Source organism: Sus scrofa, chromosome 14 (assembly GCF_054392235.1).
Source record: "Sus scrofa isolate SSC_HxYL_T2T_F1_AM1 chromosome 14, Sscrofa_HxYL_maternal_Yorkshire_Landrace_v2.0, whole genome shotgun sequence".
Classification (NCBI taxonomy): domain Eukaryota; kingdom Metazoa; phylum Chordata; class Mammalia; order Artiodactyla; family Suidae; genus Sus; species Sus scrofa.
This window is the reverse complement of record NC_139396.1, coordinates 65,312,094-65,339,186: the sequence shown is the minus strand read 5'-3', so window position 1 is coordinate 65,339,186 and position 27,093 is coordinate 65,312,094. Positions and strand designations below refer to the sequence as shown.

The window sequence follows — 27,093 nt, the reverse complement described above, 5'->3', positions numbered from 1 at the left end:
GGGAACTTTAGCGGGTGGTGGGCGCAGGTGGCTCGTGACCCTGGGACTTCACCACGGCGCGCGTAGGTACCGAGCAGGAGTCTCTGAAGCCTCCGGGTCCCGGGTCCCTGGTCCCTAACCCCGATTCCCGGGCTGCCTGGCTACTCCGGCGGGTGGGCGGTGCCGGGCGGCGCGGGGACACCGAAGGGAGGCCCCTCCGCGCTGTGACCGGGGACCAATTGACACCCTCTGGCCCCGAGCCTTTGCCCACCAATTCCAGCCTTATGGAGCTGAGGCCAGACACTTCCCAGTGCAGTCGGTGGTTGCCGATCGCTTCTTGGACCTTCGCAGTCATTAGCGCTCCGTTTCCTGCTCTGCTGGCCTACTGGGGCCATTTCCTACACCATCCCCACCATCCCCTAAGCTTTGCAGGCCACGCCTTGACTCTCCCGGTCTTTCCTACTGCTACTGCCCAAGTCAGAGCTTCTCTGGCCACATCCCAATACCTGCCCTATCCCAGGACCATTACCAACTTCTGGACCTTTCAAAAATAAGCGAGAGGAACTTGGCAGTGTAGGACCCAGTACTCTGACAACAAGGGATGGAGGTTTCAGGCTGCAGTCCTTGGATCAGCGGGCTTAGATGCCGCCTCCACAGGCATCGGAATATGCTTCAAGGTACCATGATTGTGTCCCTGTGGAGGCCCACCCCAAGGCATAGAGAGCTTACAGCCATCAAAATACAGTGATGTCCTCCCTAGGGTCTTCTCTCTACCAAAGGAGGTTTTTTTTGCCTTTTTTTTTAGGGCCGCACTCGCGGCACATGGAGGTTCCCAGGCTGGGGGTCCAATCAGACCTACAGTTGCCAGCCTACACCTCAGCCACAGAAACAGGATCCCAGCCACGTCTGTGACCTACTCCACAGCTCATGGCAATGCCGGATCCTTAACCTACCAAAAAACTCCTATTGTGTTCCTAGGAAGATGACAGATGGTGAAAAAGCATTTGAAACCTTGACGCTGGGGAGATTAAGCTTGGAGAAAGTGATAGAAGGGACACAGTTTTGAAGTGACCAGAGGGTTGTCTTGTGGAAAGATTAGACCTTGTTTTCCTGGAAAGTGTTTTCCAGACCAGTGTGTGGAGGTTAGTGGGGGGATGTGTGTGCAATTTCAGCTTGGTGGGAGGATAGATTTAATACTGTGAACTGCCTGTCTCTGGAGGGAGTAAGCCAGAGACTGGCAAGGTAGTTTTTGAAGAGGAGTCCAAGAGAGAAAGATTAGAGTAAGAGATGGCAGTGTGCCTTATGAGTCTGAAATTTCATGATGCTTTGAGTTCTCTTGCCTCTTGTGGGAGTCTGAAAGCCACTTGGTAAATTTTCTCTTTATTGTCTTTTAGAAACTTGCTCAGCTCTGGGATTCTACATGTTCAGATTATTTTGGGGGCTGTCAAGATGACAGTTCCTTAATTTGAGTCCCATTATTACTACAGCAACCACCTTATTTGTATAACTGTCCTTTATACCCAGAGCTTTTTCACACCAGTTACTTATCTTTTGTGTGACATACTGCTCAAGTAGCTACAGGACTTACTCGGAAGGCCTGCTCCCCTCTCTTTTGTATTTTGAAACATACTTTTCAACTTTCTGGAAAGCTCTTTTGAAGAAAAGCATTTGCTTCACCCTGCTGGGTCACATGCTCACTCATGGGATTCTGAAATAATCTATTCCTTGTGTTTATTTTAGGGCCAAGACACGGATGTTTAAACGGGAAGCTTCAACACTTTTTAAAAACAACCTTCAGAATGGCTTTGAACCAGACAAGCTAGAGGTTGCTTTAGAGCACTGCCTTCAGCATGCATCTCCTCTGTCAGCCTTCCTGGGCGAGAAACTCTCTGAAGGGGTTGTTCTGCAGAGGGCAGAGAGCTGATGGATTTGAATCCGATTGGTGGATTTGACTTTTCTGGTAGAATTCTCTTGCTTTATTATATTCCTTCCCAGAGTTCTGAGAGGCGTGGAGGTATTAATGGGACTGAAGGGCCTACAAGGAAGGGAAGCAGTATTTTCATGCTGAGTGAAAACTAAACAGGTGACCGTTGTGACTGGAAATACTTAAAGCTTCCCACGTCTGGATTTGCTGGATTGGGGACACAGGAACTGTCACTACTGGGGAGAAAGAAGCTAGACTGGACAAGAAAACCCAGATAAAGAGAATGAAGGCCACCGGAGAATAAATGGCCACCTCCACTTTACCAGAGACAAAGTCAGCCTCCTGGTGAGTAGCAAGGCCCTCGGTGCTCTAGTTCCTGAAAGACTGCTGAATGGATATTTGGGTGTAACTGAAAATTCTCAGGCAGATTTCCCTGACTTTTTTTTTTTTTTTTTTTTTTTTTTTTAAGTAGCCCCTTGATCTTATTAAGTGCAGGGGAGGGGAAGATTCTTTTTCCTCAGAGCAGCGAAATCAAGTGTGGGGCCATTTCTCTTCAAAGCTGATGTGTTGTAACCACATGAGCCTCTTGCAGGGTTTGGATGAGTCCAGCATGGCTGGTAGATTGTAGAAAAGACAGCTGTGGCTGGATCCTACAGCGGGCTTTGATAATACTGTGGGCACAGGACTCTTCACTTTTGAGAGACAAGAAACGGTTGCAGTGCAGAATTACCCCAGGAGAAGGGGTTTGGCCAGACTGGCTCTTGAAGGGTATTACACAACGTCTGCCCGAAACTCAGTTCCCTTCTCAAACCCAAGTGGGCTAATCCTGTCATAATTTGGTTCAGCAAACATTAATCAGGGAGATGAAAGAGAGAGGCTTGGTTTCAATAGAATGGGCAGGATGTAGTGACGGATTATATGTGTGCAGTTTGAAATGACACGCAAGTTGTTTTGTGAGCCGTGAAGAGTGGGGGCGCTTTCACCCTTTCTAACTAAAAGACTGTACCTTCTGATTGCCTTCGTCCGATTCTGCCTTCCCCTACCCCCTGCCTCTGATAAGTTCAAATAATCGGATCTCTTTTTCTAAGTTTGTTTGTTTGAAGTACAATTGACCTATAAAGCTATGTTAGTTCCTGATGCCCAAATCAGTGATTTGATATTTCTATACGTTACAAAATGTGCACCACCCAGCAGTGGTTTCTGAGTTGGGCTTGAAACATTTTTGAGGCTCTTTGATCTGCAGTTACCCTGAGGCCAGTTGCACACTGGGCTTAGGACTCAAGATTCTTAAGTGGGCTCTGCTAGAAACAGTTAGTGCCTGTCATCAGGAAGATAAGGTGGGAGCCAAGGAGGGTGGTAGGGGGAGGGCATGGTCCAGGGGAGAAGAGCAGGTGAGACAGAGCAGTCATATGCTCTGGCCTGACGTGTGCTTTCATAGATTGAGAGTTAAATCCCAGGTCCTGCCTGGGGAGTTTGCTTTGTGGTCTGAAAGAGGTAATTATACCCCTGAGTAGACCCTGAGTCTTCAGGGAAGAGTAGAGGGTTATGGAAATTGAGAAGAGAGCTTCTGGGGTGGGGGTGCTGGAAGGGGATCAGAAGTTGGATGAGGGATCGCATTAAAGGACCAGTGAGGTTTTGACAGGCAGAGAGGGGTGTGGTGCCTCTTTGGAAACTCTCAGACACCCCCACTTTTCCTGTCATAGACTTACCATCCTGAGTGAAGACTACGTTTCCCGTCTCCCTTTGCTCGCCACGACCCAAGGCTGGCCTGGCAAATGTAGCACACACCACAGGCCCTTGGCAAATATGTGTTAAATGAATTCCTGGTAAACGGACTATTTCCAGAGATCGTGCCCAGCAGTCATGAGGGCACTAAGACATTCCTAACTTACTTTGTTATCAGAGCCTTAAAAGACACTTTACCAAACCACATGGTAATAGAGTTAAGGTTCAGCATCTCAAGTCAGAGGTGTCATTTCGGGCACCCAGGCTTTCCTTAGCTGCTCCTCTGTCTTTGGGGGCTGGATAGAGGCATATTTTTAGTTTGACTTGACAGCCCTCATGAAACGGTTTTATCTCTCTGTAGCTCCTGGGTTCTTTCTCCTGGGGCTATAAGAAGGCTTTTCAAATACTGAGAAATGAGCCCCTCTCTGGCTGGGCAGCAGGAAGCTGTGTTTACAAGGCCTTGCTCACGGGATGGAAGGAAACACAGCTCCCTTTTGTTCTCTTGCCAGGTGGAATTATTTTTTCCTTTATGATGGTTCCAAGGTGAAGGGAGAAGGAGATCCAACCAGAGCCGGCATCTGTTACTTTTATCCCTCTCAGGTAAGCTACACGGCATCTTCTTGTTCCCTGGGGATCCCACTGTCTTCAAGTGGTGACTTTTCAAAGGTCTATGGAAGGTTTCCATCTGGACAGTTCTCTTTGCATAATCCAGGCATTTGCCACTTCTACTCTCTTATTTTTTTTTTTTTTTTTTTTTTTTTGGTCTGTGCCCAAGGCATACAGAAGTTCCCAGGCCAGGGATCAATCCCATGCCACAGCAGTGACAATGCAGGGTCCTTAACCTGCTGTGCCGTCTTGGAACTCCATACTCTCTTGTTCCCAATTGTCCTATTTGTTATTGTCATGGTGTTGAGGTGCCCAGGCACCCCAGAACTTCGCTTTCTCTAGTTCTTGTTACTGTAAAGATTTTCTGTCTGTTCCCATTGGATAAAAACTTTTCTTCTAACATATGCCAAAGTGAAAAGGAGCCTATCATCAGCCTTCACATGCCCATCACCAGTTTCAGCAATTTTCAACATTTGACCAATTTTATAGAACCCATCCTAACTCCTCCCCACTTTTTTCCTTCCTGGACTATGTTGAAGCAAATCCTAGACATTGTGTCATCTCACCAGTACCAAATAGCGGCTCTCACCAAAAATTATGTATTTTTTTAACATCCCATTCAGCAAAGTGACAATAATTAGTAACAATAATTCCTTAATATCATCTAATACATCTTATATTGAAATTTTGCCTTTATTATCTTCGATGTACTTAGTCCTTCCGTTCCTCCTTCCCCCTTTCTCCCCCGCCCCTTCTTCTGCTAATCAGCATCCAAACAAGGTCCACATACGTGATTTGGAAATTTTATGTTTTAAGTCTCTTTTATTGTATAAGAACACTCCTCACCCTCCTCCCACCCCCAGCATTGAATTATTGAAGAAGCCAGGTCACTTATGCAGAAGAACATCAGCACATCCCCCTCTCTGGTTTGGGCTGATTACTTCCTCATGATGGTATCATTTAATGTCTTCTACCCAGGGCATTTCCTCTAAAGTAGCAGTAAGATCTAGAGTCTTGATTAGGTTCAAGTTCAGCTCTTTTAGGCAGGAGTTCTTCATTTTTTGTTGTATCGAATAATGTCTGTCCGCCCCACAGCTTAGTTCGAAGATTAGTTAGGAGATCTGTATATTCGCTCATGTGATTACACTCTGACTTGGAGAGCGGGGATTAGACTAGGCTGCTCTGGCCACTCCGCAGGGGCTCTGACTGGGGATAAAGGCTCACGCTTCTACCCATGTAAATGCCTGTAATCCCAGGAACAGAAATGTAGTTCTGGGCAATCATCAGATTCATTCACTGTGGATGTCTGTGACAGTTCAGTCATTCTGGGCAGGGTTCAGCAAACTTTGTCTAAAAAGGGCCAATGAAGGGGTGTTTTAGGCTTTGCAAGACGCGTAAGGGCTCTGTCACATATTCTTTTGTGTTGCTGTTATTTTGTCAACCTTAAAAAAATGTCAAAACCGTCCTTAGCTCATGGATTATATAAAAACAGGTGGCAGAGTCCATCTGGCCTGCAGGCTAGTTTGCTAACCACTGCTCTAAGGAACGATGCAAGAGTTTAAAAGCTTCAACCTCACGCCTGGAATTTGCCCCTTTTCCCAGACCCTGCTTGACCAACAGGAGTTGCTCTGTGGACAGATTGCCGGGGCTGTCCACTGTATTTCTGACATTTCTGGCTCTCCTCCTGCCCTCATCCGTCTGAGGAAACTTAAGTTTGCTATAAAAGTGGACGGCGATTTCCTTTGGGTAAGTTTAACCCGGAGCCAACGGGTGTGTGGCTACCAAGGGTCACTTGTCTTGGAGGGTTTAGAAAGTATATGCCTCCCCGCCCAATCCAAATATTCCAGCATGCAGAACATTAACTAGAGTTCAGTATCTGCTTGTGGTTCTTCCTCTCTTTTGAGGTAAAATTTATTTACATATGATGAAACACACAAATCTTGGGTGTATCATTTGAATGAATGATGCCAATGTGTAACACAAATCTCTATGAGATACCGAATGTTAGCATCATGCCAGGAAGCTCCCTTATGTCCTCAGTTCTACCCCCACCCCTACCCCAGGTAACCACAGTTTTGAATTTGGCCACTGTAGATTAGTTTTGCCTGTTCTAGAGCATTGTATGAATGACGTGATGCATGTCACATTCCTCCATAGGCTGCTGTCCCGCTGCTTAATGTTTGCGAGGTTCATCCACGTCGTTGCATGTATTGGCAGTTCATTCCTGTTTATTGCTGAGTCTGAATGTATCACAGTCTACTTATTTATTCATCCTTTTTCTGGACACGTGAACTTTGTCCAGTTTTGGGCACTTAAGAAAAAGGTTCTAGAAACATTCTTACACAAGTCTCTTTGTAGTCATATGTTTCATTTCTCATGGGTAAAATCTAGGTGTGGAATTGCAGGGTCAAGGGTATGTGTCTTTTGATTTCATAAGGAACTGTCAGACTTTTGTCCAAAGTGGTTGTACCATTTTATATTCCTACCAAGAGTGTATGCAAATTCCAGATACTTCCACATCCTCATCACCACTGGCGAGGTCGGTCTGTTTAATTTTAGCCATTTTGTGGATGTGAAGTGGTATCTCACTGTGGTTTTAATTCGCATTTCCCCAATGACTAATGATATTAAGGCTTTTTATGTGTATATCTTCTTTAGGGAAATAATTGTCCAAAGCTTTAGCCCATTTTTTAAATTGGGTTTTCCTTTTTTTCTTGAGTTGTAGTGTTCCTTCTATATCCTCTGAATATCAGTTCTTTGTCGGATATATATTTTAAAGATATTTTCTCCCATTTTGTGGTGTGGCTATTAAGTTTCCTAATGTCTTTTGATGAGCAGAAGCTTCTAGTTTTAATAAAGTCTAATTTATCAATTTTATCCTTTATGGTTATTGTCTTTTGTTTGTTTTCACTTATTTTGGGCTGCACATGCGACATGTGGAAGTTCACAGGCTAGGAGCTGAATTGGAGCTACAGCCGCCAGCCTACACCACAGCCACACGGGATCCAAGCTGCATCTGCAACCTATACCACTGCTCACAGCAACACCAGATCCTTAACCCACTGAGCGGGGCCAGGGATTGAACCCACATCCTCATGGATACTAGTTGGGCTGGTTACCACTGAGCCACAACAGCAACTTCCATCTTTTACGATTGTTGTTTTCTGTATCCTGTCTAAAACCATTGCCTACCTCATTGGAGAAGACATTCTCGAATTTTTGTTTGTAAGTTTCATAGTTTTAGCTCTTAAATTTAGGTCTAGAATAAATATTTGTATATGGTGTGAAGTAAAGGTCAAGGGTCCTTTTTTCCATATGGATATCACGTTGTTCCAGCACTACTGTTGAAAAAACTTTCCTTTTCCTATTGGATTCCTGTGGCTCCTTTGTTGAAGATCAAATGATCATTTAAATATGGTTCTATTTCTGGGCTCTCTCTTCTTTTCCATTGATCTTTTTGGGGATTCAATACAGTACTACACTGTCTTTTTTTTCTTTTTTTTTTTCTTTTAAGGGTTGGACCTGCAACATATGGAAGTTCCCAGGCTAAGGGTTGAATTGGAGCTGCAGCTGCTGATCTATGCCACAGCCACAGCAACGCCAGATCTGAGCTGCATCTGTGACCTACGTGGCAACTTGTGACAACACCAGGTCCTTAATCCACTGAGTGAGGTTAGGAATTAAACCTGCATCCTCATGGACACCATGTCAGGCTCTTAACCTGCTGAGCCACAATGAGAACTCCAAGTCCTACACTGTCTTGATTTCTGTAGCCTTATAATAAGTCTGAAAATCAGATGATGTAAGTCCTCCAAACTTATTCTTCTCCAAGTAAGCTTTGGATATTTTAGGACCTTTGTATTTCTATCGTAGAATCAGTTTGTCAGTTTCTAAAGAAGAGCTGGTGGGATTATTAGAATTTCATTCAGTCTATGGATAAACTGGAGAAGTAGGCACTTACTGTGTACAGACTGCTCCGCTTGGATTACATCTGCAGATGGAATGATGATCCTTGCCTCAGTGGAGCTTACATTCAGAGGGCTTTTTTTTGTTTTGTTTTGTTTTGTTTTTTTGGTCTTTTTTACGGCTGCACCCAAGGCACATGGAGGTTCCCAGGCTAGGGGTCTAATCGGAGCTGTAGCCGCTGGCCTACAGCACAGCCAAATCAATGCTGGATCTGAGCCGCGTTTGTAACCTACACCACAGCTCATGGCAGTGCCAGATCCTTAACCCATTGAGCGAGGCCAGGGATTGAACCCATGTCCTCATGGATCCTAGTCAGGTTCATTTCTGCTGAGCCATGACGGGAACTCCTCAGAAGGCATTTTTAAAATTTATTTGTTTTCTGTCAGGGTTGGTTTGTTTGTTTAAGTTTCTGATGATTCCCTTAGGAAAGAGTCCTACAGGTAGAATTACTGAGTCAAAGAATACCAACTTTTTTCAGGCTCTTTAAACCTACGGCCTGATTACTTTCTTACCGAGCTGGTGTTTATCTTCTGTGGCACTGAGCACCACACTCGGCACTTCGGAGCCCCAGGACTGTGTGATGATCCCGGCTGTGCCCATGATGGAAACACTCCATCCAGCTGGAGAGATGGGGTGGCCATTTGAAACAGTTTGAGTCTAGTGTTTGCAGTGAAACCCAAATGAAACATCCAGGGTCCAAAGATCAGTACTGACAGTATGAAGGATTAGGAGAGGGGTCAGCATTGACTGGAGTGATGAGAACAGGCCCCTGGGGGTGCTGGAATCTTCGGTGGGCATAGGGGGCGGGGTGAGCCCCAGGCAAATGAACAGAAAGCAGGGGGCATTTTAGGTCGGGTACCTGAGTGGGTACAAAAAGTATTTGTTCCCTGCGGAGACTGGCATGGCTGGTGGAGGGTGTTGGGCCTCAGAGAAGAAGGATTTTGATGGGCCAGTGGATTCTAGCCATAGCGAGCCCTGGATGCCAGGATTCTGGGCTTGGCCTCAGAGAAAAAGAAAGTGCTCCTGGTCTCCTCTTTATAGGCACTGGGCTGTGCTGTGGAGCTCCCTGATGTCAGCTGCAAGCAGCTTCTGGACCAGCTCATTGGCTTATTTCATTTTTACAATGGACCTGTTTCTCTGGCATACGAGGTATGAAGATGGTGTTGACGCGTCTCAGGTGGAACCTCTTTACCAAAACTGGTGCTGCCAGGACATGGCGCTTACCCTGGGGTCTGGTACTTTCCACAAGCACATGGTGCCCAGCCACAAGGCCGAGGGCCCTGGAATGCCTTTCTTCCTCTGTGGCCTAAGTCCCATCCATGCAAGCATTCCTCCCGTCCGCTCCTCCCTGGGACAGCCGGGAACAGCAGGGCCTGGTCTCTGCCCTCCCCTCCCGGCCCCCTGGGCTGTGGGGGCAGGTTATCAGGAGGTCGGGGCCCCGCCTGTGTGGGAAGTTCAGAACAGGCCCTCCCTTTGGCCAGTTTCCTGTGTGGGGACAGTTTTGCTGATAGCTGGGGTCCTCACCAGAGAGCATGTCCCCCAGAATCTCGGGTAGTGACCGATGGCTGTTTCTGTCTCAGAGCTGCTCTCGGGAAGCACTGAGCGTGGAGTGGGACACCTTCATCGACCAGATCCTGAGGGACACGGGTGACCTGCACAAGATATTCAACTCCCTCTGGAACCTGGACCGAACCAAAGTAACAAGCTCAGCCCCTTGCTCGTTGTCTTTAGGAATAAGGCTTCTGGACACTTGTTTTTTCCCTTAAATGAGCTGTATCTCAGTCCACAGGGTCATAGGATTCCACGCAGCCCTCACAAGCCATGTGAGCTTGGACAAGTCAGGTCACCTCTTGGAGCCTCACTCTTCTTACCCAGAAAATAGCCACATTACACCTGCCTTCCAGAACTGTTATGATGAAGTGAGACAAAACGTAAATGACAGAAAGCAAATGCCCAGGAAAGGGTATTATTATTTTGCTAGTGCCCCAGAAATGTTAAAACTCATGGAGTTCCCACTGTGGCACAATGGGATTGGCGGCATCTTGGAAGCGCTGGAACGCAGGTTTGATGCCCGGCCCAGCACAGTGGGTTAAAGGCGTAGGTCCCAACCGTGGCTCTGATCTGATCCACTGGCCCAGGGAACTCCTGCCACAAAGTGGCCAAAAAAGAAGAAAAAAGAAACAAAAAAGGAACCACCTGCCTGCACTCCAAGCATCTCAGGGGATGGGGCATATTCTGTGCAGCCAGCCCTCTGCGAGGTGTCAATGCTTGTAGGTGACGGTGTCCCTTTAACAGAGATGTGGCATGGGGACCCTGCTAGAAAGGGGATGGGTTTGGAGGGCTTCTTTTTTTTTTTTCTTTTTGGCCACCCTGAGGCATATGAAGCTCCCAGGCGAGGGATCAGATCCCAGCCATTGTCTCCACCTAAGCAGCAGCTTCGGCAATGCTGGATCCTCAACCCACTGTGCTGGGCCGGGCATCAAACCTGCGTTCCAGCACTTCCAAGATGCCGCCAATCCCATTGTGCCACAGTGGGAACTCTATGAGTTTTAACATTTCTGGGGCACTAGCAAAATAATAATACCCTTTCCTGGGCATTTGCTTTCTGTCATTTACATTTTGTCTCACTTCATCATCAGGCTTTGGGGGTGAGTGGGTTCACCTGGCACCATGACCTGAATTTGAGAGTCAGGCTCCCCTCTCCCGCTGCCTCCTGCCCTCAGTGTTGATAGTCAGGGTCTCCCTGGCAACCTGTACTGTCGCCTATGAAGAGCCATATGCCATATTTACTTTAACTTCCAGCTTCCAGAGAGGCCTCCTTGTTCCAAGACTTTGGCATTTGGTGGTGGCAGCCGTTCTGGGTGTAAGAGGCGTGACACAGCTGGTGCCATGTAGCACCTCTCCTTCCAGGCGTGGGTTCTGACCTGTCCGTCTGCTATCCAAAGCCCCCGTCCCCGCCGTCCCTTGCTGACTGTGAGTGTGCTGAATTGTGTGTTTCTTGCCCGGCACAGGTGGAGCCCCTGCTGTTGCTGAAGGCGGCCCTCATTCTACAGACCTGCCAGCGCTCCCCTCACATTCTAGCTGGCTGCATCCTCTATAAGGGACTGTGAGTAATGCCAGATTCTTCTCCTCCACCCCGCCACCTGCCACAGAACTGACCATCCGGCCACCTCCAGATATGGTTGGGGAGCTCTGCGGAGGGCCAGTTGTGGGTGGTTTTGTTAGGCAAACAGCGGGTAGTTTAGATTTTGTAAGGTCTTAACATCTTTGAGCGAAGTTGGGAAATTTGAAACTTGTGTCCAGAAAAGAGTTAAGGATATAAAAGGTAGCTTTGAAGAGGTCCATGAAATCCTTGGATGGGGTATGCCTTTGGGGTGCTCAGTCTCCAGCCCTGGGTGGCAGCCACCAGCACTGTCAGGAGAGGGACAGGAGGCCCTCAGTGCCTTCCCATTGCTGCCCGGGCCCCATGCACTTGCCTCAGCTTCCACTCTAGCTCCTGCGGCCTCATGCCGGGTCCACCTCAGGTTGGCTTCCTAGACCTCACTGCACCTCCTCACCCAGCTGGAGGGCCTCTTGACCCGGGCACCCAAGAGCCATCCAAACCTCCTCCAGGCCTCGTGGAGGCAGGGGGACTGTTGCCTTGTGCCCAGAGCTCTCTGATGACCAGAGTTCTGAGTGTTTCTTTTCTCCGTGTCTATGTTCCTGTGTCTGACTTCCCAGGATCGTCAATACCCAGCTCCCGCCCTCCGTCACGGCCAAGGTCCTGCTTCATCGAGCTGCACATCAGGACCAGGTATGGTAAAGCTCACTCGCCTGGGTGAGACACTTCCTCCGGCATGACTGTCTTTGTGTCAGGCGAGGCTGATGCCCAGTGCTATGTGGATGGGGGTGGCTGCCGTCTTGTCCTTGTCAGGATCCCAGGTCCATCTGTGTGGTTTTCCTTAAGAGTGAAACTGAAAGACAATGTTTTCTTTTGCACAGTAGACTTGGATAGTTGGCTTTTCTTCAATCCAGAGAAAATTTGACTTCCCTTAAGAATGGCCTTTAGGTCAAAGAGATGTTGGATTTTTGAGAGAAAGAAGGTAGAAGATGACTTAGGAAACAGAAACTTTTAAAATACTTCCATCTTATGTTTACTTAATTGTTTCTATAATGAAGGAAAAGTCATCCATGCTCATTGAGAATAAAATTGCTTGCAATTGGATGGCACAGAAGTCATCACTGCTGGCATCTAGCATGTTTCCTTTGAGTTCGTGTTTTCTTTTACTGGTTTATTCTTAGTGAATGAAGCTATGGTTTTATATGTGTCATAAGGCTAGCTTCTTACACTTATTAAATCAATAGACATTTAAAATGTGTCTGGGGCTCTACTGCAGCTCCTTCCCACTGTGGGGCGGGTGTTGCTAGAACAACCTTTCTGGTAAACTACTTGGTAATGGGAGGATTGACGATGCCATTGCCTTTTTCCTAATCATTTAGCTCCTAGGAATCAAAACTGTATCACAACAGGGTTTATGACAATGAAAAATCAGATATAACTCTAAATGTCTAAGGTAGGAGCGGGCAAACTACAGCCTGCGGGCCAGCTGCCTAGAGACAGAGTTTTATGGGCCTGCTTTTGAGCTACAACTGCAGGTTGAGTAGTTGCAAGAGACTGTATGGCCACAGAGTCAAAAATATTTACTAGCTTCACCCTTTACAGACAGGTTGCCAATTGCTGGTCTGAAATAGAGAAATGATTCTTTCACCTGCACCACTTTAAACATCATAAAGTTTTAGTCAGCTGTTTAAAATGGCCTTTAATGACATTTTAAGCATTTTAAGATGCTTTAATGACAGAAATTGCATGTCACTCTTTCAAGCTGAAAAGTGGAATTTTATATAATGTGGCCTCTAAGTATTAAAAAAAAAATGCAGATTTAAAGGAAAATATGCCCAATGTTCACAGCACTAGATTGTGGGCGAGGGAATTATATGCAATTTTTTTTTTTTTAAAGAATTTTTGTCTAGAGTTAGCTTATGTAAGAAAAAAAAGAAAGCCAATGAAATATAGGCGTGAAAGTCATTCTGGTTAGAAGAGCAGTTTGTTTTTTGTTTTGTTTTGCTGGGTCCTTTTGGAGCCTTTAGGTGGAGATGGAAATTTTCTTTCGAGAAAATTTCTGTGTTTATCACCGTAATTATAAATCAGATGGAGAAAGAATGGGCCTTGCATCTGGTTGAGTTTGAATCCTTTACCGTGAGGGTCACAGGCCCTTCGCACTTCTGCTGTTGGGATCTGTATGAGTTCTGTGCCAGGGCTGTGGCAGATAAGGCTGTGTTCCAGAACCTGTTTTCCCTGGAGGTCTGAGAGAGAACATGCATGCTTGCTGATATTCCCAGAGGAGAAGCTGAGAAATCAGAATGCAAAGCCTGCTGTGATTCTGGATGGCATGGCCACCCCCAGCCAGCGTGGGCCCAGCTCTCGCCTGACCCCGGCCTCGGTGGGGAGCAGGCAGCTTAGGGAGCTTCTGTTCCATCTGCCTCGCTATTGGCATGTGGTTGGGACCAGCACTCTGGGCCTGGCTACGTTTTGTGAACAGATGGCACCATGCAATCCTGATGGTTAGGTCGGGGAGAAAGCGGTGCCCAGTACCAATTTCTGTGCCTGTTTATTTTCAGAGAATACCTCCAGGAGGGGATGCCCTGCAGGAACACAGTGAGTAGTGAGGTGCCTTGTTGCACCTTGAGCATGGTCTCCAAGCTGCCTGTCCCTATTCAAGTCACTTCAAAGACCCAGTAGTCCCATGGGGTTATTCCATTGACCGTAAGATTACAAAAATAGAGCTTCAAGGACAAAATTAGCCATCAATTCCTAGTTGTAAAGGTCCTGATTTTAGGCACACTTTTTCACTCCCTGTTTTCAGGTCCTCCTTAATTCACCATTGCCAGACAAATACGTTCCCAAAGGTCACAAATACGAAAGGGTGAGATCAGTGGCAACCGCCAGAAAGGTCTTTTGCCACAATGGAGGTGTCCCCAAGAGGAGGATTTTGTTTTATTTTGAAGCATAAGTTGGGGCAGATCCCTTTTGCCACTTGGAAGTGCTTTTTTCTAGTTTCTGCCCTTTTTTTAAGTGCCACTAAATTATCTTCCACCAAAAGTTACTCTGGGAGCAAAGTTGCCTATGTGGGCTTTTCCTTGCTGATTGCAGAAGTTGTAGCTGCAGTTCTGTGGCTTTTGCTCTGGGCTGAGGAGTGCTTCAGAGAGCTGCTGTCTGAGCTAGCATTACCCCAAGAACAGGTCCTGCCCCCCTCCCATCTTTTCTGATCCGGGGGTGAGCCCTGTCCACATTGCTTTGCAATTCCAGGAGTGGCACTCCCTCCAAATGTCCAGATTGTGCGTGTTTTCCTGACCGAAGAAGAAGCCGACAGTCTCCATGAGTTCCCCCGGGAGCCTGTGACCAGGTGAGCAGGCTCACAGGGGTTCCTCTTAAACCACATGTTGGGCACAGCTGCCCATGGGACTGCCCATTCTTCCATAATTCCATTTTCTCCATGTTCTGCCTTGGAAGGGCATCTGGAGCTTCAGCCTGTAGATAGGAGGCATCTGGCCTAATGAGATGAGCGCAGGTTTCAAATTCCAGATCTGTTGCTTGTAGGCTGTGTGACCTTGGGCAAGTCCATTCCCTGCCTGAACCTCAATTTTTTTCATCTATAAAATGGACCCGGTTACATCTCCTTCCTGGGTTCATCATGAAAGTCGGCAATAGTATATATGTAGAACCCTGTATAGGCCTCAGAGCCCACCTCCAAATGTGGTGGCCTCTGAGTCAGTGGGCTCTGCCGTTTCCAGTAGGTGATCCTGATGTCACTCCTCTGCTTTGACCATGGCCTCGTCTTAGGCTCTTTGGCCTCAGCACCCATTTGTCAGGGATGCCCGTGCGTTTTAGGGAAACACTGCTTTAGTCTCACCCAGAGAAGGGCCCTTGCCCGCATTTGGTCACCTGCTCCTTCCTCACGCCCACCTTGCTTGCTAGTGCCCCAGCATCATCAGCCAGACTCCAGGAGCCTTCAGCCCAGCGCCCTCCAAAGAAGGGTTTGAGCACAGCTGTCCTGGAAGAAAATGCCCCTGAGCACGTGGAATCCACCATCTGGACCTCCACGACCGCCCCTGAGCCCACGTCTCCTGACACTGCTTGGTCAAATGGCAACTTGGAGAATGGACACTGGTCTGGCCATGATCTGGAGAGCATCAAGCCTGTAAAACTGCCCCACACCACCTGGAGCAAGGGGCCTGGGCTCAGCTGCACCCTGGGGAAGGAACCTGGTTTGTTCAGGGCAGGAGAGGAGCTAGACTTGTCTGAAATCCATATTCCAGAAGCTCAGGAAATGGGAGCATCCTCAGGTTATTTTGCTTCATCACCTGTATGTGCCCCAGATAGGGGGGCTCCTGGCTGCAGGGACTCTGTCGGTGACACTGGCAACCCTGAACCCAAGCTACCTGAGGCCCTGCCTGGGGGCACAGCCATCAGCAGCCTTCTCCACACCTCTGCTCTTGAGATGCTCCCCCAGAATGGAGCCCTGGAACAGCTTGGAGACCTTCCTGGTGACAGCAGCCAGGTCCTTGGAAGGACAAGTGGGCCGTTGCCATCACCTTGCTTAGATTCGAGGCAGACAGGACCTGAGCTTCCCCTGGAGGAACAAGATGCAGAGCAACGTGGTGATGGGGTTCATGAGAGCCACTCAGCCCCCAGTCAGGAACTCGGCTCCAGCTTGGCAGAACCCCCAGGCAGAACCAACTCCGGGTCAACCCTGACATCCAGCGTGGGGCTTGTGCGGATGAACCTCTACACTCACAGTGTTAAAGGCCTGGTGCTGTCGCTGCTGGCTGAGGAGCCGCTGCTGGGAGACAGTGCAGCCATCGAGGAGGTGGTGAGTGTGCACCAACCCCCCACCCCTACCATCACCTAATAGTCCCCTCCTGCCTTCTAGGAGTGTGGAGAGGCAGGGAGGGGATGGGGGCTCAGCCTTCGCTGCATGACCTCCTGCAAAACGTCCTTGTTCATACAGTGGGGAGGTGGCAGCCTCCCTGGGTGTTTGTGGGGATGGGTGAGCGTCCAGTACAGGGCATGGAACCAAGTGCAAAGGCATCCACAAGTGTTGCCCTTTCCAGCTTCTTCTACTTTCTCTGAGCCTCCGGTTCCCCATCAGCAGTGTGGGTGCAGTGCAGTCCCGCAGGCAATGACCACACTCTGCTGCTATTGTGCCGCCACACTAGAGGCCTCAGTCCCTGGCCCAGCAGCCCTAGGCTCTGTGTGCCTGCAGCCTGCAGTGTCACCACCTGGGCTGGGAGTTCTCCACTAACCCCGACTTACCCTGTGTCTGAAGCTCCTTCTGAGAAAGCCTGAGACATCTGAAATGTTAATTCGCTCCAGAAGCCTCCTCTCAAACCCTTGCAGCCCCTTCCCCACTGAGAGTGGTAAACCGACCTTCTCTGGGGCCTGGGCCCATGCTGGAGATCCAGTTGCCATAGTAACAGTCTTGCTTTAGTTGGCAGGGAAGCGGTAGTGGGAAAAACAGCAGGTTGAAATTGCTGCAGGGTGAGTGGTGTCCTGGGGCTCGTCTTGTTTTTGTTCTTAAATCTATGTTGGTCTAAGCCCATCTTATTAGCATGCAGGGCCTTCAACCCTCCATAAATGAGCCAGCCAGTCCCCTTGGAGCGCAGTGAAGGAGGAAGGCAGCGTCCCCCCCAGAGACCGCACCTCTGCGCACCTGCCCTGCTTCTCCCCTTTCCAAGGCCCTGCGTCACCCTCACCGAGTGGGGGCTTGGTGGCCTCCCTCCTTCTCCTTCCCCATAGCTCTGAGTGATGGCTCCACCTCCTCCTCTTTGTGACAGCACGGGAACACATGAATGCAATTCTGTGCATCTACCTCCCAGCAGACACGTTGGCTTCACGGTCTGTCCTGCTGAGCACCGAGCTTAGACCCAGCATTTTGAAGGCCCTGTGTTTGGATGCAGTAAAGTGGATACCATCTTTCTCTTTTTACTTCCCCCAACCCCCCAAAACAAAAAGTATAGCACAGTCCGCTCTTGGAGAAGGATGTAAATTAAGACATATTCTATATTCGCTGTATCTAAATACCTTACATCTGCCACTTTAGCCAAGGCTTGGAACAGCTCTGGGGCAGGCATGGTAACCCCTACTTTATCAATAAGAAAACCACCTCATTGAAATATAGAGACCTAATGCACACGCTTGGTCCCAAATTTCTGCTTGTTCTCGTCCCCCACCCCCGCCCCCGCGGATCTGACCTCGACACGGAAGGCAGGATGGTGAAGGAGTGAGTGCCTTGCTCTCTGTGGCCCCTGATACACAGACATGTCACCTGGTCTGTCACTGCCCATCTTTGTCAGGACAGTGACTGCTCTGGGCTTTCAAGGAAAGTAGAGTTTGGTGTTAGGTAGGAAAGAGTTCAGTAATATGGAAAAGGGAAACTAGTCCTTTCTGAAAAGGCTAGGGCGTGACTTTGATCAGCTTGGTGGTTTGAGAACAGGGCGGCAATCAGACCTGCAGGCCGTGGGCGACTGCCCTTACTGCCTCTTTGTCCCAGACCTACACACAGAACACTTGACCTGATTTCCCTCCATACTCTCTGCTGCTGTCTGGAAAAGCCAACCACCTGCAGAATGGTAAACAACAGCTCAGAAGCCACCATGAGCACAGCTCCCGTGGGACGGACACAGGCCAAGGTGCCCTGTGTTGTTTTGCCATCATGTCTATCAGCGGATCAACTGCCACCTTTGCCCTTTGCTGAGGGTGGGGAGCGGGGAGCTGGGTAGGGGAGCAGCCCAGAGAGGTCAGGATTGGTTCAGAAGGAACGGAGTAAGGCTTTCACCAGGGGGCAGCATAGAGCCACTGTTTCCTGCTCAAAACCCCAAATAATCATCTCATTGACCTTCAACTACAGAGATCAATTATTCATTGCTACAGTAGGACATGGGGCTGTGTGTGTACAGCAGACAAAGCCTGAGGTCAGTGTGCTAGCATAAAATACGACAAAGCACCCCTCTGCCTTGAAACCGGTGCTTCTGAGCAAATGCATGTTCCTGCATCGGTTCTTCTGCTTGTTTGGGGACACTGACACTGGAACCACTTGCTTTGCTGTGGACTGGAAAGCAGAGGACCCAGGGACAGCCCCAGCTCTGTGTCTCTAGGGCCGTGCTAAGGGTCTCGTACGTGGTGGTATGTCTCAGCGGCTGGCAAACTTTAACACAAAGGAGCGCAAAGCAGATGTTTTCTGCTTTGTACAACTATTCAACTGAGCTGTTGTAGTACAGAAACAACTATAATAAACAGGTGGCTGTGTTCTAGTACATTGTTTATGGACACAAAAATTGGAATTTCATATAATCTTCACATGTCACAATATTATTCTTTTGATTTTTTTCCTAACCATATAAAAATATAAAAACCATTCTTGGTGCTCAGGCTATACAGAAATAGTCAATGGGCTAGAGCTGCTCCACAGGCTGTGGTTTGCTGATCCCTGGTATATACGCAAGCACTTGGTTTTCAGTAGAAAACTGTCCACGTGTCATCTGGTATAAGGTCTTGTGATTAACTGTGTTGATGGTTAAGTGATTTTATCTTGAGGACAAATTAGGCAGAAGATTCCAGAAGTGGTGCTTGGTGCCTACAGAGAAAACTTGGGGTTTGGCACAGCTCACTCTCTGTCCCCATGGTCCCTTTCCCTGGGCACCAGCTGGGGGTGGGAGGGATGACTGTTGAAGATTCCTGAGGTCCAGAAACCTCCAGCAAGGCTGTGACTTGACCTCATGGTGAATCCTGTCCACACAGACACCTGCTCAAACAGGAGCCTTGCCTGCATATGTTAACTGTAGGTGAGACTGTTCCTGGAATCTGAGTAGGGACAAAGTGCTGCTTGTCCTCCTGTCCCCTTACTACACATCCTGGACTCAACCCACACAGCTCAGGAGTTGACGGTGCCTGGCATGACTTATGCCCACTGTCAGTCACTGCATGGTGCTTTACTGAGCACTTCCTGGGGGCCCCGCACTCTGCTGGGCCCTGGGGATGCAGAGATGAGGGTGTAACATAAAACCTGCGAGCCAGACTTACTGCCTTTAAGTATCATTTCTATGACATTCAGATAGAAAAACTAACTTAAGCCCAGAACGCTCCCCCAGATAACATTTGAGCTTCATGACTTTCATCTCAGAACATTCTCTTTGCATCTTTGTACCTTTTACATGCACTTATTTTTTTTACACAGCTGTTGTAAAATAGTCCAGGGACAAGTCATGTGAGTCCAGGGACAAGAGCTCTTCAAAGAGGTCCACTTCCCTAATAATGCTCATTTTCATATTCTTGACTTTATGAAAATTCTTGCCTGCTGGGTAGCATGTTAACGTGTATAGTATATGTTATTTGACTTCATCCACTCAGCAGATGAAAAAAAAATGAGGCACAGAAAATTCAGTGATTTGCCCTGGTCCTCTGGCTGGGAAGAGGCTGAGCAGGATGCCCTTCACCTGGAGCCAGCTGCTGCCCTAGGGCAGAGTCCTCCTGTGGCTAAAGCAGCCCCCATCCCACCCCCCGGGAGGCCCCAGCAGGCCCTGTTTCAGACTGAATCTATGGGGACAGGACTGATGTACTTGCTTGGGCCCAAAATGGAGCTCAGCCATTTGAGAATGACGTTGCAGGAAAGCAGTTTAAGGATAAAGAACAAAGTTCATGCTGTATCGTTGGCTTATAAAACTAGTATAGATCATCATTTATGGTTTATAAACTTCTTCGGTTTATAAACAAAGGATCATACACACTGGGACAGTCCCGTGTTCCCACCTGTGCCTGCACATGACACCCCCTGGGAGGGCTTTGAAATACAGGTGTTTGTTTGGGTCTCACCTCCTGGACAGCCTTCCTCAGCTGGGTTCCTCCTGGAGCCAGACAGCACAGAAAACCACACACGCTCCTCTGTCCTTTGAGAGCAGTGGCTGGAACCACACTGGAGGGAGGCAGTGGACAATTTCTCAGTCCTGTGGAGCAGCACTGGGGGTGGGGGGGCAGGCCAGCTGTACCCGAAGCCGTGCAGCCGGGGCAGGAGGGCCGTGGTCAGGAGGAGTTGCACCAGGGCGCCGGCGGAGGCTCTGTCTAGATGGTGAAATTATGGGCCTTTTTTCCTTTCTTTTAAAATTTATTTTCTGCTCTCCTCTATCTCCTGAATTTTCTACAAGTTCAAAAAGCATTAGAACATAAGGACGGAAGTCAGGACTTCTCCAAAATCCGGTCAAAGCACTGGCCAGAGTTTTGCTAAGTCAGGTGGCCACGCTGCTGTCCTGTGGGTGCTTTGCTGAGTGGGGGGTGGGGGGCATGCTGGCTGGACTTTGCAGCCTGCCCTGTCCCGGTCTCCGCAGTACCACGGCAGCCTGGCGTCCCTCAATGGGCTGGAGGTGCACCTGAGCGAGACACTGCCCCGGGACCAGGCAGCCTCCACGGCCAGAACCTACAACTTCACTCACTACGACCGCATCCAGAATGTGCTGGCAGGTAAGGAGCAAGGTCCGAAGGTCCCCGAGGCTCCAGGTGCCTCCGGAAGGTGGGTGGGGTTCAGAAACCCCGCCAGCACACGGGGTGGTGCCCTGTACTCAGGATGCTGCCTTCTCACTTGGAGCCCAGCTCCCACTGGGTTCAAATCCTCATGGCAGACATTTCTTTGCTCATTTGTCCTTTTTAGCTGTTTCTCCAGTGTTTTGAGAGAAGCACACACATGTTCAAATATCTGTATAAGGCTGCCTCCCCCCGATTCGAACATGCGTGTGCAGAGGCCATGCTGCTTCCTGTCAGGGGTGCCATGTGTCCTGTGGGAGATGCCACTGCAAGACCCAGCATCCCAGCCTCTGTCCCGCTGGCCCTTGGCATCTGCACTCATGGCTGAGGCCTTGATCTGTCCCAGTTAACAGTCCTGGGGTGGGTGCTGTTCACAACTTCCATGCCCTCTTTTGGAAGCCAACCTGCCTCAGGAGGCCACAGCCCAGGACCGCCGCTTCCTCCACGCCGTCAGCCTCATGCATTCTGACTTCGCCCGGCTGCCCACACTGTACGAGGTAACCGTCAGGTGAGCGTCCCCTGGGTCACTCATCCCTGCACCAGGAGCCACCTTCCTGGCCCTCTGTGATCGCTCCAGTGGCTGCTGTCATCTCCCCTTGTGCTTCCCCATGGCATGTGTTTGCTGGTCCCATCCTGGGGCTCAGGTTGCTTTAGGCACCAGGTACAGCAGGAAGGGGACCTAAGGCCCTTGCCATCTTGGGGCTTCTGTTACTGTGGGGGTTGGGGGGCTCAGCTCAGTCTTTTTGCCGCAAACAATGCTGAAGTGCATCTAACTTAACAAGTCCTGCACCAAGTGAAACGTTACCCTCCCCTCACCAGCCCACGCCCCAAAGATACCCAGTTACTCGTTTGTGGTGTGTGTTGCTCCAAGTTTTGTTGTGTCTTTTGGTTTTTATTTTTTCGCATATAAAAGATAGATGATTAATATTTTAAATTATTTTAATGGTTCTAGAAAATGGGAGCATTCTAATGTGCTGTTTTACGAGTTCCTTTTTTTCACGTGTTGCACACCTTCATGCCAGATCTAGATTCATTATTATTGTCATTTGCAGTATTTAACCAACCAAATTCTACTTTTTCTCTCTACATGCTTCTCTTATGAAACCGGTAGCAGAAAATAAGGCAAGTTACAGGGTCAGAAGGGGAGTGCCTGCTCTGTGTATATTTTTCAGTTAAGTCCTTGGAATGATTTGGTCAAGTATGGGTTTTTTTTTTGTTTTTTTGTTTTTTTGTTTTTTTTTTTTTGTCTTTTTGCCATTTCTTGGGCCGCTCCCGCAGCATATGGAAGTTCCCAGGCTAGGGGTCTAATCGGAGCTGAAGCCGCTGGCCTACACCAGGGCCACAGCAACGCTGGATCCGAGCTGCGTCTGCAACCTACACCACAGCTCATGGCAACACCAGATCATTAACCCACTGAGCAAGGGCAGGGATTGAACCCGCAACCTCATGGTTCCTAGTCGGATTCGTTAACCACTGCGCCACGACGGGAACTCCAAGTATGTTTTTTTAAACCTCACTTTATAGAGGAGGAAATTGGAGCACGAATAGGATGGATGACTCGTTCTGCCACATTCTTATTTAGTGGCACAGTCAGGATTTGAACCCAGGTGTCTCACCTCTAAAGCATGTACCCCCTCCTCATGCATTTCCAGTTCCAGGGGGCAGTGTGGTCAAGAGAGAGAGGGGTGTGGGCCCTTGACTCCACTGTCATGGTGACAAATTCCTAATGCCTGTCACCTGCCACACAGGAATGTGCGCATTTCTGTTGCCCAGCGCCATCTGCAGCCAATATTTCTGAATGTCTTTCCAAAATAAATGTGTCTCTTCTGGCTTTAAGTCAGAGCTGCCGCCTCATTAGCAACCTAGATGTGGTTTGCGTCTATAGCTTGGGAACTGGTTGTTTTGGGGGCTGGAGGCTATTTTATGAGATGGAAACAAGTTAAATGTCAGCATCTGATCCATCAACCACCTTGTGGCCCTGTGCTAAGCAATGGTGAATGTACATATTCCTACTCATTCATTCTCAAAACGATCTCAGTGAGGGAATTTACTGTTGTCATGTCCATTTTATGGATGAGAAAGCTGAGACTCAGAAGGGTTGAGTAACTTAGCCAAAGGCTCACAGCCAGGAAGTCATGGGTGGGTTAGCACCCAGGTGTGTGTGACTACAGATCCATGCTCACAGCCAGCAGGCCGCACTATCCCCTCTCCATGGCTATCATGACTAGTCCATGACTTGTCCTGTGGGCCTCTGGGGTCTGAGTCCTGCACAGGCAGCACTGGACTGTTGCCTCTTCTTCCTCTAACAGGAATGCCTCCACAGCTGTGTATGCCTGCTACAACCCTGTCCAGGAGACCTATTTCCAGCAGCTGGCATCAGCAGCACGGAGCTCTGGCTTCCCAAGCCCACAGGATGGTGCCTTCAGCCTCCCAGGCAAAGCCAAGCAGAAGCTGCTAAAGCATGGGGTGAACTTGCTCTGAACCGAGCCCCAAGCAGACGTTCATTACCCAGCAGATGACTGTCACATCACATCCCAGCAAAGGAAGCTCTGCCTTGTTAAACGGAAAAGTCCCTGTATTTTTTTTTCTTGGAATAGTCCCTTTTTTAAGGACTGGAACAACAATGGAGTGTTTGTTACTCCTTCTGCAGATTGGGGTTGGAGGGGGTAGTTCCTCAGGTCAGCAAGACTGTGAACTGGGTGGGGACAGGCTAGACTGTGCCCCTTGCTTGGAAGTGGGATGTGCTGCCGGTCCCTCCTGAGTGAGCATCCCAAACAGGAGTTTCCAAAAGACTTTGGTGCAAAAGCAGAGCTGTGCTTTTCAGTGGTGGCTGCGTGAAAGGGAACAGCATCCATTTGTGTGTTTCTGGGCCGGTGTGGCACGTGGAACATCAGTTCTGTTACATTACAGCCAGACATTTTATGAAAATACATGCAGGACAGAGGATGAAATCATTTTCCCAAATCCGAACCAGATGATTACTGGAAATACCTGAGATTCCCTTTGAAAACTGTGATGTTAATAACTTTGGTCTCTTTTTCTTGAAACAAGTTTCTAAGGGCTAAAAATAAAATAGCCAAAAAGCTGAGTTCTGAGTAAATGGTGACATCTCTAGTGACAGAGTAAGGGTGAAGATATTTCATATATGTAGTGTGTGTGTGTGTGTGTGTGTGTGTGTGTGTGTGTTTTGCATGGGCACGTTTCTCTTTGCACCGCCTGGCCCAGCCTGGCCAGGTGAGGAAGGGCGCGTGTCAGGTCTGTCTATGAGGGTGGCAGGCTCTTGCAGGGAGCACCAGCTTCAGTATGGCTGGACCAGCACACCAGGCCTGTCTCACCCTTCCTCTCACCTCTCTGGGGTCCCTCCTGCCACTGGCTGACCTAAGAGGGTGCACTTCCCAGATGGAGGAAGCCTATACCTCACACTTGGAGAAATATATATTGTCCTACTTCTCTGACAAATTCTGCAAGGAAAAATTCCTCATGAGTCTCAGTGCCAACCTCCCAAGGAGCCTTCCCACTACAGACCTGCACATAACAGGCTCCCTTGCTGTTGTGGGGGATTTATTTTCAAGTAGCCAAACTTTCTTCCTTTGCCACTAATCCTCCAGAATTGTGAGACCTCCAAGTCTTGAGTTTGGTAAAGTTCCAACCTGTTGTGTATTGAAACAGGGACAGAACCTGGAGCCCCTGAGCCCACTTTCCTCTGCCCCCAGTAGCTCAGCTACCTGCCCGAAGGGTCTTCCAGACAAGATCCGCTTTGCAAGAAACTCTCCTGGCTGCCCCTGGGCCCTTTCCTAGACTCAGGCCATTTGCAGATCTTAATCTTCTCTGTTTTACTTTCAGAAAACTCTCTTCCCACCTTATTTCCCAGGGCTGCTGTTGAGCCTAAAATGCATGCAATACAAAATGCTTGTTCCTGAGAATCAGCACTCAAGGCACCTGGGCCTCCCTCTGAGCTGAGTCTCAACAATCACATGCACAGCAGATGGTGAGACCCAAGTGCCACGGTCATTTTAAAATAAATCCACAATTTCTTTGCTACAAATTAGGGACCTAATTCTCCCCTTGAGTGCAGGCTGTATTCAGTGATTCATTTTTAATGACTAGAAGGTAGCCAGAATGACAGTGTGACTTCTGAGAGTAGGTTACAGAACGTCACAGCCGCCATCTCTCTGGGTTCATCTATTTCGGGGAGAAGCCGACATTCAGGCAGCCCCATGGAGAGGCCCCCATGGTGAGGGTCTCCTGCCGACGGTCATGAGGCTTCTTGGAAGCAGGTCTGCTCACCTTCAGAGGACTGCAGCCCCTGCCGACCTCTGACCCAACCTCATGAGAAAGAGCCAGAACCACCAAGCCGAGCCACTTCCAAATTCCGAGCCCTCAGAAAGTATGGGAGATGATAAATGTATGTTATTTTAAGGCACTCCTGGGTGATTTGTCACAGGGTGATGGATAATGGATACGCTTGCGAGCCCATACCTCATCCACCGGAACAGGTCTTTTACAGCTTTGGTGCAGGTGCTCTTCAGCCAAATGCTAGACAAAGCCTGTCCTGGATCCCAGCTACTCCTCTCCCTGGTGGAGATCTGGGCTGCACAGCTAAGGAAGGACCCGTGGGCACCCCCTGGCCTTTCTTCCTACAAGTTCCAGAGTCTGGCCCTTCCTGCGGGAGCCAGCCCCACGCCTGCCCTACCTTCAGGACAGCCTCCCCTGCATTGGTTTATTGACACCAGTGTGCCACCATCACCCAGGACAATAGTGTCCCACCAGTGAGCAGGGAGCCCGGGAGGAGGGAGAGGAAGGGAGAGGCTCTGTTTTGGGTCAGCCCAGAGGCTGCCACCTGTGAACCTCGAGGAACAAGTTCTCGTGGCGTGATTAACAGTGGCAATCAGACTGTTCCCTGGAGGGATGCTGAGCCTAATCAAACTGCCTCCTGCTGGAGGGAAGCACCTAGGCTCCTGGCTCTTGTCACCCTGACAGCATAGCAAGGGGAGACTGCACTCTGGGTGTGGTCACCCACTCTGGGGTCATCTTTACTCCCATGGTGGTCCTTTCCAACTTGGCTGAAATGCTCTTCAAACGCCCCTGGTTACTGCATCCTCACACCCGTCCTGCAATAAGCAGGTTCGCCCGCCTCCCACATGTGTGCATCCTCATGCCAGGCCACAGGCCATCTGTCATGGGCCCAACGATGGCCCCCAAAAGCACCAACCAGGTTCTGTGAGCGACACTTCATGTGATCAAGGTTTTGCAGGTGTGATAAAGGATCCTGAGAGCCAGGTTATCCAAGTGCCATCACCGTATGCTTATGGGAGAGGCAGAGGAGACTATTCACATGCGAGAAGGCCATGTGAGGCGGCAGCAGAGAGGGAGTGACGCGGCCACAAGTCTAGGAACCCCTGGGCCACACATGCTGGAAGAAGCAAGGGATGGATTCTGCCTAGAGCATCTGGAGGCAGTGTGACCCTGTCCACCCGTGATTCAGGTCCAGCAAAACCGATTCTGGTCCCCAGAGGCATGAAAGAATGAGTTCTGCTGTCTTAAGCCACCGACTTCGCAGTAATTTGTTAGAGCAGCCACGGGAATGAATATGCCCACCCCACAAACTTGAAGGATCTGTCCTGCCGGTGCCAAGTCCCCTGTCCCTCGACAGTGCAGTGCCCTGGAGCACAGGCAGGGAGTGAGGGCAGCTGGGGTTACACAAGGGCCTTGCAGGCTTGCCGAGGCACCTGGCTAAAGGAAGCTTTTAAACAGGGGGAGTGACTCCATTGGGTTCATCACTGGCTCCTGGATGGGTAAGCAGCAGGGCAGGAGCAGAAACCATCAGGAGGCTGCAGTTGTCTGGGTGGGAGGGGTTAGTGGCCCAGAGCAGGGAGGCAACAAGGCAACAAGATGATGGAGAGAATCAGGCACATTTGAGGAATACTTGGGAGACGGGAGGAGCCTGCACTTGGGGTGGGTCGAGGGACATGCCTGCTTCATGACGGGCACTTGTCCTCAGGTGGCGAGATCGGGGGGAGATTCCTACTCTGAAGGAGCCCGAGGAGTGAGCAGACAACCAACGGCTCTCAAACCTCCAGCAACATCAAAGTCTGCCACCCCCACCCCCCGCAAGCCTGGCCCACCCCTTCCCTATGGGCTTGTCCTGGGGAAAGAGCGGCAGGAGGGGAGGTCAGGGGGTAAGACACACAGTAGCACAGGAAAAAACACCCTGGATCTTTTCTCAACATGTTCACTGAATTTGGGAAGCTTAAGGTGAAGATTCTCAGGGCCTCAAGGCTAA

General features: G+C 49.3%; 1 protein-coding gene across 16 annotated transcripts; it reads left to right on the top strand.

The window, feature by feature from the left end:
- On the top strand, positions 1-23,898 carry HPS4 (HPS4 biogenesis of lysosomal organelles complex 3 subunit 2). 16 transcript variants are annotated; one of them, XR_014825476.1, is made up of 14 exons: positions 1-62; positions 1,720-2,248; positions 4,138-4,228; positions 5,837-5,980; positions 9,242-9,349; positions 9,781-9,897; positions 11,212-11,306; positions 11,921-11,993; positions 13,859-13,895; positions 14,547-14,643; positions 15,216-16,110; positions 20,618-20,750; positions 20,938-21,318; positions 23,120-23,898. XR_014825476.1 is itself a non-coding variant. In XM_005670765.4 (14 exons), exons 2-14 carry the CDS (start codon positions 2,208-2,210, stop codon positions 23,289-23,291), a joined length of 2,112 nt encoding a protein of 703 aa, XP_005670822.2. In that variant the 5' UTR covers positions 1-62; positions 1,720-2,207; the 3' UTR covers positions 23,292-23,898.
- The last annotated feature ends 3,195 nt before the right edge of the window (positions 23,899-27,093 follow it).

Coding starts and splice junctions, on each gene's coding strand:
- HPS4 (XM_005670765.4), top strand. CDS start 2,208: ATGGCCACCTCCACTTTACCAGAGACAAAGTCAGCCTCCTG. Junction 5,981..9,241: donor TGGACGGCGATTTCCTTTGG/GTAAGTTTAACC, acceptor TCCTCTTTATAG/GCACTGGGCTGTGCTGTGGA. Junction 11,994..13,858: donor GAGCTGCACATCAGGACCAG/GTATGGTAAAGC, acceptor GTTTATTTTCAG/AGAATACCTCCAGGAGGGGA.